At 40.8% G+C, this 12,483-nt stretch overlaps 1 protein-coding gene across 10 annotated transcripts in view; it reads left to right on the forward strand.

Annotated features, from left to right (window-relative positions):
- Nucleotides 1–106: 106 nt before the first annotated feature.
- auts2a (activator of transcription and developmental regulator AUTS2 a) overlaps nt 107–12,483 on the forward strand; it is a 400,420-nt gene continuing 388,043 nt past the window's right edge. For 8 of the 10 annotated variants that reach the window (XM_032533770.1, XM_032533775.1, XM_032533777.1 and 5 more), the window contains exons 1-2: nt 933–1,121; nt 3,204–3,940. In XM_032533770.1, coding sequence (XP_032389661.1) covers nt 3,653–3,940 — 288 coding nt within the window. In that variant the 5' untranslated portion in view covers nt 933–1,121; nt 3,204–3,652. Of the gene's footprint in view, nt 175–932; nt 1,122–1,523; nt 2,547–3,203; nt 3,941–12,483 lie in introns of those variants that run through there. The other 2 variants (XM_032533773.1, XM_032533772.1) reach the window with 2 other exon arrangements.

Here is a 12,483-nt window from a genome sequence, read left to right on the forward strand (position 1 = left end):
TTACCAGTCACAGCATTAAGCAAGAATAGCACTTGTACTACAGTATAGGGCTCCAATGTTCCAATGTGTCAGACCCTGCTAACGCGCAGTGGCACGCGGAACCCCCAGGTGCAGCTAATTGACTGACTGCCAGCTCTGATAGCCTACCAACACGCAGAGAAGCGCCTTTCTAAGGTAAATATTTGACTGTACATACACCGAAAATATACTCTGCTTATTTAGTGCTTCAATATTCATTGCTACAGTACTCCTAGGTGAGGTTTCTGAGAGTGTGTGTTGAAGGGAGACACGTGTTGGTTGGCCCCAGGTGTCCCTAAAGCAGCCACCTGAGCTAGCTAACGCATTAGCCTCCAGAGGCTCATGTAATGTATTATATTTTCCTAAATGACTTTGATAATAACGGACTACGCTGGCGAATTGAATCCCTGAACACATGTCAGTAAAAGGCGTGCTTTTACTCACTTATTGCCTTCTTCAATACATAATTATTCACCGGTTAAATGCAGCATATTCAACAGCATTGTAAGAGTTATTAGCATACTTTTCAAATTCCTGTTAGTTTCAGTAGGCTAATTAATGCTAATAAATGCCTATTTTTAATCAACAGCTTTTCTGATACAACCCGGGTGTATTAAGTAAGACCGACCTCCACAGCTAGCGTTGCCTTTTCACACTCCAACTAATCACTTCTACTTGGATTCATATGATTGGTTTTGCCCTACAAATGCGATACAAAAATCCTGCGTTTGAAATTGATCAGTAAGGTGAGAAAGGTGTGCAGACTGTGTTTGTCTGGCTTAGGTTGCGCTGTGCTCCTCGTCATGTCGCCCACATGAGATGATTGAAAGGAACTCGGAGCCTGGCGGATGTCCAGAGACAGCACTATTTGCGCCGAGGAGGAGGCGTGCAGCCTGTAAAGCGGCACTGCGGCATCGCCGTATCACTGCGCCCCGGTCCCCCTTCTCCGGGATCCTGAAGCTCGGATCTGGAGAGAGAGGAGATACTTTATGGTTTTCCTTTGCGGGATTTATTTTGTCAGCTCCAAATCTTCTTGTGCGTTATCTGTTAATAGTGACCGAAGGCCGGCAACTTGTCCGGACGGCCCCTCCCCACTCGCAAGGGTTTGCATTTCTTCGTTTTGCATGACGTGTCTTGGAGCAAAAAAAGAAAAGAAAAGAGAGAGAGAGAGGCTTGCTTTTGTTGTGTCTTACAGTGGAAAATGAAGCTTGGAGAGCCGGAGCAGGAGGCAGTGCCAGTCCGCTGCTGCTGTTGTGGGCTGGACTGGATTCAGAGCCTGAGACCTCTACTGACAGCACAGGCAGACAAAAAGGGACTGGGAGCAGAGACAAGGGACAGATAGTCTTTTACTGAGCTACAAAAGATAGGGCGAGTGCTAAAATATAGTTGTTTTTTCAATAAGCGATATTTTGGGCGCTAATAGTGCTGTGTGAGTGTGAGAGAGAGAGAGAGAGAGTGTGTGTGTGTGTGTGTGTGTGTGTGTGTGTGTGTGTGTGTGTGTGTGTGTGTGTGTGTGTGTGTGTGTGTGTGTGTGTGTGTGTGTGTGTGTGTGTGTGTGTGTGTGTTGGCATGGGGCATCAGGTTAAAGGCATAGAGGCTTGGGGTAAAAGGTTTAGGACGTTATTATAGTAAAGGTTGATTTACCTTTTTGGGGATTTTAGAAGGCAGAACATATGTTTGGACGGGATATTTTTAATGCTTGCTGCATAGTTGCCTTGTTTGGATGTGCCTTTGTTATGTATTCATATAATTAAGAGCCAATTCATCTGTTAATGGTCCTTATTGTGCATGTTAAAAACAATTGCAAGGTGTAGTAGATCATTTGGGGGACTACATGCGTGCTGCAGAATCCATATGATACTACAGTACATGACAACCTGTGTCCAAGGAGACAATGTCAAGTTGAAGATGGTGGGTGACTGTGGCAGATTGCTTGTTGTTGGTGTGGTGATGCAGAAACGCTGTTTGAAATGTCCACCAGCCTTTGAAGGCATGGTTTTTCAGAGAAATGCTTGGTAAAACATGCAGTTGTTGATTCGGTTTTCTTCCACATGGAATACCATTTCTATGATGTAATGGCTAAGAATTAATATTCTGAACACATAGAGAAGCCATATGTTTTAGACTACAATGCCGGAGTGACTTTCAGTAGCTTTAGGCCTAGACTGTAGGCTAGGCTTTGAGAATGATCCAGAGTAGGACTGCAAGCTGTTGAATGTTGCGTCCTAATATCATAAAGCAGCCAGATGCCTTCAGTGTCACAGTGAAGACATGCCATGCTCAAGAACATAGTGAAGTGCAGGATGGCATTATCAAAAGGTCATGACATTTGTCTTGATTTCTTTATAGTGTGTGTAAAACCTGTTCAATTAGATCTGCCTTCATTTTTGTAAGAGAGATAAATATTGCTGGTTTTGATTTGTGGAATATGTGAGTGAGATGTTAAGTCAAGGTGATGTTTTAAAAGAATGCAATGAATTTGTAAATTTAGACAGATAACGGAATATGGATATGAATGCCACTGAAATGTACTGTACCTTGTTTTTTTTCTTTTTAATAAATGAATGCATTTAGCAAAGTCGATTGCACTGACAGTTAATTTTTCTTATTACAACATTTTAATTAATTAAGGCTTTATTTTAGGCTCCATATCAATCTGTTTAATTATTCTAATAGGACCAGTGTACTCTGTAACTGATACATTGTCACACTTAGTATTCCCATTTGTACAGATATACATATTTTCTGTATGTTACTTAAAATTAGCAGAGCCAGTGCCAAAAACAACCACACTTACATGTTGAAAGGCTTAAGACAACAAGTAGCAAAGTAGACATTCCGTCACGTAATTAATTAAATTGAATTCTTAGAAAAGATTTTTTGGTACAAGCTTGCCCAAAGCTTCAGAGGCTCTAGTAAAAGAGCACTTACAATACATTATCAACTCAACTCAGGGCTTAATGATCGGGCAGGGTAAGAAAACACATTATGCTCAGCAGATGTGACTGTATCCACACAAATGAAACATTTATCTTATGTTAAGGAGAATGGAACAGCCGTCCTTCTGTATGGTGTACTGCACCTTCTGGAAACTCGAAGCTCATTGACTAAATGCAAAGTTGAACTTGCTGAGTGAACATATTGCAAATGCGTGCCTTTTCTCTCTGTGTGTCTTCATCTTGCAGGAGGGAGTTTGCTGACCTTGGGTAAGAGGAGTAGGTTCCTGGAGAAGAAAGATGTGGCGTCACTTGCTCAACGCACCATGGCGGGACATGTTCACAGAGCAGATATTTGCTTTAACTTGAAAAGCCCTTCCTCTGGCAGAATTGACAGCTTGGTGATAACATGTTTAATAGATCATTTTACACCTCTTGTCGTAGGATTTGATGGACTGCCTTTGGGGATCTTTGCCTGGAACCTAGCTTGGTTTGGTGACTCAATGCAGTTTTGCGTTTCCAAAAAAAGGTTTCATCTGTTGGATATTACATGGTTACCTTGGATCTAATAGATTAAGAACATTCCCTTGGATATTGCGGAGATTCTCCTCAGGGATTTTTACACGAGTGGAGGTCAAGCAGTGTCAGAGTTTGACCCTTGAAGAGTGTGATTCTCTGTAAGAGGTGGGTTTATCTGGATGTTTCCCATGAAGGACATGGATGGCCCACGATCCAGTGGCCTCCGCAAGAAGAGGAAGTCAAGGTCAGTGAGGGATCAGGTCCGCAGATCAAATGGGATAAGGAACAACCATGTCAAGGGCTCCGTCTCTCGCTTCTCCTCCGACTCAGAGAGGGAGGGCAACAGGGAGCCCTCCTCATCCCGCCCTCGACCCCCGCGAAGAAAGCGAAAGGAGTCTACTTCTGCTGAAGAGGACATCATCGATGGCTTCTCCATCACAGGCTTTGTGACCCTGGAGGCTCTGGAGGTGAGTACACCGTAGGGGTAGCGCTTTCAGCTCCCTACAACCGTGTGTGTGTGTGTGTGTGTGTGTGTGTGTGTGTGTGTGTGTGTGTGTGTGTGTGTGTGTGTGTGTGTGTGTGTGTGTGTGTGTGTGTGTGTGTGTGTGTGTGTGTGTGTGTGTGTGTGTGTGTGTGTGTTTGTGTTTAAAGATTTGTTTATTATTGTGTGGCTCTCTGACTGGGCTGGCCCAGTGTTTTGGCTCCTGTCTGCATATTTGGCTGTTGTGTGAGCTGGACTTAAACAGATGTAGCGCTGCAGCCAGAGATTACTATCTGTGTCACTGAGAGGCTGCTGTGTGTACTGCTGCTGCTGTGTGTACTGCTGCTGCTGTGTGTACTGCTGCTGCTGTGTGTACTGCTGCTGTTGTGTGTACTGCTGCTGCTGTGTGTACTGCTCTGCAAAGCCGTCCACCAGAAGAGGGATGTTCAGCTCTGGCTGTAGTGGCTGTTGTGCCTCTGTACGCTTCAGAGTAAAAGAGCAATTTGATCAATGTTACAACAGTTTATTCAGAGTGGGGTCATTTATTGTGCACTGGCTATCCATTTTCTTTGGACTGCAAACTGGGCCCAGGCTGCCTTCCAACAACATAGTTCTGAATTATGATTTACACCAGCGAGCATTTTATATAGCACAACTGCCATATTGTTCTATAATGGTAACTTACAGATGGGTGACAAATGAAAAGAAAAGTGTTTTTAGTAAGGTGTTGGCCTTCAGAACAGCTGTTACAAGTGCTTTAAGTTTGGTGGCATGGAATATGCTAGTGGAGAGCGCTGTCTAACACATCGGTCCAAGCTCTCCTGCAGGTGTTCATTAGGTGACTGCGACGGACCGTACCATGTGATTTCCATCATTTTCCTGCTCTTTGTGTACTCTTTCCTACTCATCAAACCATGTTTTCACTCCTTATTTCAGGTTTCTTTTAAATCATCTGGATATGTGGCCATAAGGCATTGTTAATTTCACAGGAAATATTACCAAAACATAACTGTTAATTTTGCATGAAATATTTCAGCATACATTTTCTAGCTTCTCTTTATTATTATGTTTACCTGGATGTGGATTCAGCAGTAGAACCAGTGAAAGTAGTTTGTATCTTCACAAGGCCGGGCTCCCAACCTGACTTTCACTTTCTAATATACGCAGTGTGAAACCAATCTGTTGTTCGCTGGTGTCACCCATCTCAAGGATATGTGCTTTACCACTTGTCCTCACTGTATCCTGGTGTTAGTCAGATCAACACCTTTCACAACTCAACAGTGTCATGTTATTCAGAATGACCATATTCACGTCCTTTCTCTCTTCTGGTCCTTTTTTGCTGTTTTCTGCTAAAGCACGGCTGTTCAGTGGGAGAGTGTCTATTAGATGACAACTCAGAAATCCAGTTGAGTTTTTAAGTAAATAACTCTTGAGTAAAGTAATTAAGCTTAGAAGATAGATTGATTTTAATCCATTCCTTTTCATTGTTGACCTCTGTTGTTTGCCAAAGTCAAAGTCAAACATCAAAGTAACATTGTTCAGAGCCGCACATACAAGCAATGAGGTGTTATCTGAACTTACAGGAATCTAATATTACATAACAGAAAAGTATTCCCTACTTACTGTCAGTACATGTTCGACTGGCACTAAGATATTTTAGTCGGTATTTAATCAAAACATACATCATATGTTCTGTCAATTATTAAACATTTGATAAATTTAAATGAAAGTATAAACGGTAATACGGTTGCTTCCAAAAACCTGATTATAACAGATTTACAGTTTTAATGTATATTGTAGTAAGTATTTAGACATTTCATTACCTTAATCAACATTGTTTCAGCCTTTTACTGCATTCAGCGGAATGAAAAACAGACTAATGAATCCAAATATTGCAGTATCAAATTACATGAATATCAAATCCCAGTGATGTAGAAGGCACTTCTTACAGACCGATCTTGTCACAGAGTGGTTTACTGAGTAATACAAATGCAGAGTTCTAGTACGAGCAAGAGAAAAATAAATTCAACTTGCTTGTGTGTGAGTGCAAATGCGTACACACACACACACACACACACACACACACACACACACACACACACACACACACACACACACACGTGTTTTTGTGAGATTGTGACTGAACTTAAACATACAATATCATCTTATGCATCTAGAAGTGAAGGGAGATGGCGATATTTTATTGTATTACTGCTGAAAGTTGTTGGAGAGCTTTAAAAATAGCAATTTGTTGCCCAGTGTCCCAAATGTAATGATTCATATTTCTGTTTACACACAATCAGTGAAAGTGGGATCTGGACTGGGACCATGTTCCACCGTGTTGCAGTACAGTAAAGGGGGTTCACTTTCATGTGGTTCCAAGGACCAAGCTGCTTCATTAGTCTGCTGGTTATTTCCTTGATTAACAAATGGTTTTTCTATAAAATTGCAGATAATAATGTTAAATTACTTAAATTACAAGGTGATGTCTTCAGATGCATGTTTTGTCCAATGAACAGCCCCAAACTCAAAGATGTTTAGCTTACAATAGGATATGAAATAAAGAAAAGCAGCAGGTTCTCACATTGGCGTAGCTGGAATCCGAGTACGACTTGGCATTTTTACTTGAAAAATTGCGATTAATCTTTCCTTGTAAATAGTTGCACAGACATTTTCTGTCAATTGACACATTGAATAATTGGCAGTCAGCTCAAAAGAGATTAGCATATACATCCACTGTTTATACAGTGTCAAACTGGCTTGTCTTATAACCAGGGGCCAATGCAGGGACATCAAACAGTGCTGTGGGATCCTAAAGGCTGAAGAGCCAGGCTTGTGATTAAAAGGTCACTGGTTTAAATGTCTGGATCAGTCTTGGAAATGTAGGCCTGGAATAAGAATGAAATCCCAGCCCAGTTATTACCTCTGAAGTGCCCCTGAGCGAGCCACTTGACCCCCCACTTACTTTTCATTAAGTTGTTCACAAGCCAACGGTAGAAGGCATATTTTAAATGGCAGCTCTCTGATGTGACAATGTTAAAATGATGACTGAGGTTTAATCAGAAAGTTGCTGATTAAGACAGAAATAAGTAAAAATTGCCAGGTTTAATAAAGGTTAAGGTTGCTCCTATAAGAAATCTTGAAACGCTTGTTTGTCCCCCTGTAATGACTCCGAGAGGAGCAGTTATTGAAGAGCTTTAAAACAGAATGATGTACAATCTACAAAACAAGTAGTTGGGGAATGATTTGTCTTCTCTTTAATCTTCAGTAATGGATCAGACTTGTCAGAGCTTTTCTTGCATTTCACTGCCTCCATAGCTTAAATAATTTTTGTTTATCCAATATCTTATCCCATACTTGTCCAGTCTATTATTATTATTATTATATTAATTATATTTCAGTTACATCCCTCTTGAATGTAATATTAAGGTAAATTTCCTTTTACAACCCTTTCTTTACAATAGAGAGTTGTGTTGTCTTCTGTTTTATTACCTGACACTGTTAAAAGACTCTATATATGGAACTATGCACACGTACAGCACCAGTGCCTCTTATTCGGTCTGGGTAACGTTAAATTCTGATGAGGTCAGACCCCTGGAGGTATATGCTAGTGCTCTCCATCTGTCACCCCAGTGCTGGAGCAACACGGCTCCCCGCCTGCTTCACATGTGCATGCTGATATGTTCGCTTTGCATTTCTCTTTTGCAGTCTCAGGGCTCAAGTGTTCATGATGAGGCTCTTTAGATAAGTATTTTGGTAGATGTTCTACAACATATTGTTGTCTTGATTACTGGGCTGTGTGCTGGTTGTTGCAGTTTGGAGTGAACTTGGCCAACAGTTGTTACGAGCAGCTGAATAGGAAGCTGCTGTTAGAATAAAACCTGACCATTAGAGAGCACATTACTCAACATAACCATTATTTGCTTTCCACTTATGCAGAATACAGGATTTCCATCTAAAATACACACTGTGTAAGCTAATGATTGTGTAGTTTTAAATAAGACCTTAGTAAAATCCACCATCCTAGCTGTAATTTCCGCGATCATGACTTTAAAACTTTCTGCTGGATCCCTTGAACTGTTGAAAACATTAGAAATCAATTAGGGGATTCCTACTCGTAGAGAATTAAATTGAATTACAAATGATAGCACAATGCAACGCAACATACCGGTTTAACAGTGAATAATGGACTATGATCATAAAGCTGTTTATAGCTCTAAGGCATTTTGATATTCTTTGAGGGGAGAAGCACCATGTAGTTTCATGCTGTGTAGTTTCTTCTAGCATTGCACATTTAATGTACAGAGCACATACTGTATGCATTTATTTTGGGATTATTAGTGTTATACTGTAGTGTTAGGGCTCTATAAAAGTATTCGACAATTGACCACTTCATTCATACTTGTACATAGTCAGAGCAGGCTCAGATCCAGGGTACGGCTTGTGTGCCAAATGCCCCGCGTACACCTGCTTCTTGGCTTCATTTTTTTCTTAAATTGCCAATAACTTGATCACTGTTGTAAGACAACATTAGACATCTTTTCTATTTATGATTTATAAGTGTAAAAATGGGGGCCGCCACAGTCTAGGTAGTAATTCATGGAAAACACAGCCCCAAACTAAGTAATTCATGGAAAACACTTACATTTAGTGATAACTTCTATTTTGTTTTTATTAAATTCCTTCATAATCCTCACTATATAAGTCTGGACAGACACGGATATAAACTGCAACTTGACTGGTTGGCAGAGGCATACAACTGCCAGGAAGTTATTTTAGTTTTGTCTCTGAATTTGAGCGCAGTGCTCATTTTCCCAAGCCTAAACCCTTTCGCTTTAAATTGTACAAGACATTACAAAGAAGTATTGAGGAGTGGTCATTCACTGCACTGAGATCAAAGTACACAGCAGCAGCTGTCCTTTTTAATGGAGTTGGTTTGAGACTGAGCAGCAACCTATTAAAGCACTGGAAGAAATTACTAAATTATTGAATAGAGTATAATAGAATGCCTTTATTGTCATTATACACAAGTACACGGTACTTGTGCAACAAGATTAAAGCAATCCCTTTGCAGTGTTGACACAAAAAATATAAGAATATAACAGTATAAAATATAACAGTATAAAATATCAAAAATATAAAGTCAAAGATATAAAGTGTAGTGACTGTCTAGTGTAGTGACAAAAAATATAAGAATATAACATTATAAAATATCAAAAATATAAGTCAAAGATATAAAGTGTAGTGACTGTCAAGTATACTTATAAATCAGCTTGAATAAACATAGATAAGTGTTAACACTCAATAATAATATTGCACAGTGATGGAATGAAGATTAAGTACTAATTGTTAAGTAAATAAATATTGCACAGTAATGGAAGGTTAATGTATTAAATATTGCACTGTAGAAATGACATTGCACAGATTCCAGTGTCCTATGAGGTATTATATAACAGTAACAGTTTAACATAAATATTGCACAGTCGGACGGAATGAAGAAGACAGTCCGGGGGCCGAGGGGGGCTGTGGAGTGGAGTCAGTGCATATGTGAGTCCAGGGTGGTTATGGCCTTCGGGAAGAAACTGTTCTTGAGTCTGTTGGTCCGTGCTCTGATGCACCTGTAGCGTGAGTGCCTTCTCCTCTAAAACCTTTGCTGTTTCACCCATTTCACCTAAAAGGTGTAACTAACCTCAGCATGCCCCTACTAACCAGACTTGATTTTAAAATGTTGCTCATTATTTCCCAATAGTCAGTAGTCTGATGTTTCTGTTTTTACAGTACACACGCATGCACAGAGAAATTCTCCTGCATCTCTGCATCAACCGCCTAACACAGGCTTGATCGGGCTCCTGTCCAATCACACTTTTTGCTTTTCCAACCTTCATTGCTGTTCAACATTGTGCCTAAAGGCTAGACTTTCTTTTACTAGAATAACAACACCTCATCTTCCTGCTCAGCACGTTAACCGCAGTCTATTACATGATTGACTGCCTGTGATAATACCATGAACAGCACAAAAGCAGCACTGTGTAAATTAGTACATTTGCAGTGTCTGTTTTGGACTGTTTTTGCCTTTAAAGGTCTGGGAAGAATTCCTAATTCCCAATGCCCCACTGAGCTCCTGCAGGTTTTGTTGTTTCTCTAAACATCTTTCCCCTCTAACTTAATTTGTCACACACCATAAAAACAGAAGACAATGGATTCACCTAATGCACAACAGTGTACAGCATGGCACTGGGCACATAACTACATAACACCACATATGGGTGAGACTGGGAGAGCAGCCCGGTATTGGGATAGACGTGGAGACCTGACACAAGCAGTTTGGGGCCTGCAGTGTAGAATTGTTCTTTTTAGGGGTCCAAGCCTGAGGGCTGTGGAACCCTATTGGTTTTCTAAGGATTCTCTTTTTTTTTTTTCTCTGCGTAAAACTCCCGCTATAGCCTAAACCGTACATGTTGGGGTGTGCCATTTTCAGAACTGGTCCAAAACAAAAAAAGGACCTCAAGCGCTGTAAAGTCTAGCCTCAATCAGATCTCCGTGATCCGCGTAGCGACAGTACAGAGCAACGTTTGCCTTTTAACAGAGCGACAGTAATAACCAAATACACCATTACTGAGATTAAACTACATTATGGGTTATATTTGCACTGAATAACGCATTCCATAAACGGACACATCATTCTTGCAGCGCACATGAACAGATGCTCAATATTAGCTCACACATATAATAGCACCCTCGTGAATTAGCCTACTGTTAATAACGTACATTCATAAATCCTACACAACATCTTCATCACACTTACTTATTGATGCACGCACACAGTAGTGTCCACAAAGTTAGTCCGATGAGGAGATAAAAGAAAGTGATAGCGTTCCACGGTAACGCTTCCCCCTCTCGCTGGAGACCGCTGTGTATGGAACTGTTTCAACACGAATGCTTGTATGGCATCGCTGTGTGTGTGATATCAACATACAGCTCATTCAAGTGACCTCAGTGCAGCACAAATATTCTAATAGCCCAGTGTTTCTTTTGTAGAAAATAAAACCAGACAGAACAGAGTTAGTCAAAAATGCTTTATTATATTTGGAATTAAGATATTTGGAACGGCACTGTACGGGCGACCCTGCGGCCCACGCCACTCGATATTTCCTGACGTCTGCTCCCCGGGTTGCCAGGGTCAACTCATGTCAGGACGACTGGAGTGATGAGGCTTGGACCCCGTCATAACTGTTTGCAGTTCTAGTTATTACTTGGAGTAGTTAAGAAAAATTATCAATAACAAAATTGTAATTGTCACTTGTCATTACCCATCATTGATGACAGATTTTTGATTTGTGCATGTATATACATACTCGTAGATAAATGAGTGAAGTTGTCGCTGCTAGGGGAACGTGTGGACCATCAGCAGCAGTGTATTCGTTGTATACTGAAACAGTCACCAACAGTCAAGAATTTAGTTTCCCTGGGAAAATTACCTAAAAAACATCCCTTCTTTTGCAGCCTAGATCGGGACAGAAAAAAAGAAGTACTAAACCAGTTTTTGGCTGTTTTGCATCAGGTTGCAGAGAAGCACTGGATTTGACATGTCATGTCTAAGTGCACCGAACAGCAGACCATACTAGCTGAGTGAGGAGATAGTCAATCGATTACAAAGAGCTTTAATGCTTTTCCCGGCAGGCTTTACATCACACTGACAAATTGTCCATAACAGGGATATGTACTGTGTAACCATGTGTCTGCTGGAGGAGAAATGTTTTCATAAGAGCTGTGGAAATCCCATGCCTGTGCCAATTTCTATTTATGGTTTGTGCTGCTGATATCAGTTTTTTAATTTTAGGCTCCAGCTTCACACCCATCTGTCCCACCCCCACTGGCCTTGCAGATGTGACATATTCAAGCCGGGGCACGGTGGAGCATCATAGTTGATGGATTAAGTTGAGTCATCAGTGCGTGTGTGGGGGTTGAGGCGGAATGTTGAATGGAGCAAGCAGTTCAACAAAATGATAATAGGTTCATTGATAAGTTGTCAGACCTTCCAATAACAAGTAACAACTAGCTAATTAATGGCTATTGACATTTAAAGTGGAACAGGAGTTAAAGGACAGGTCCCCGGCCTGAGCTGAGAAGATCAACTGCAGAAATGATGTCAACAAAGGGTATTCTCCTTGTAGATGGCCAAATGAAGATGATGAATTGCAGTTTAACAGTCTGGCGTTTTCTCTTCTTGTATGCCTACGTGGGATGAGGCTGTTGGCTTGCCAGCATTTCAGAAACAATTGATTTTCTTTGGCACAGCCCTCAGAAGTCTGTCTGGAGGAGGACTTGTAAGTGCAGGCAGAGAAGAACACATTGATTGGTACTTCATTGTAAGAAAGAGGCTAATGTGAAATCAAATGTATTGACATCTTGTTTCCAAAGGACTAGGAAAAAAATGACATTTCAAACAATTAAGACACATACTGTAGGTATCAAGCCACGTTTTCTTACAGCTTTGTTCTTGCAAGAATGCCAGTTGATGAACAAGGA

The sequence above is a fragment of the Etheostoma spectabile genome, chromosome 13 (assembly GCF_008692095.1).
Source record: "Etheostoma spectabile isolate EspeVRDwgs_2016 chromosome 13, UIUC_Espe_1.0, whole genome shotgun sequence".
Classification (NCBI taxonomy): Eukaryota; Metazoa; Chordata; class Actinopteri; order Perciformes; family Percidae; genus Etheostoma; species Etheostoma spectabile.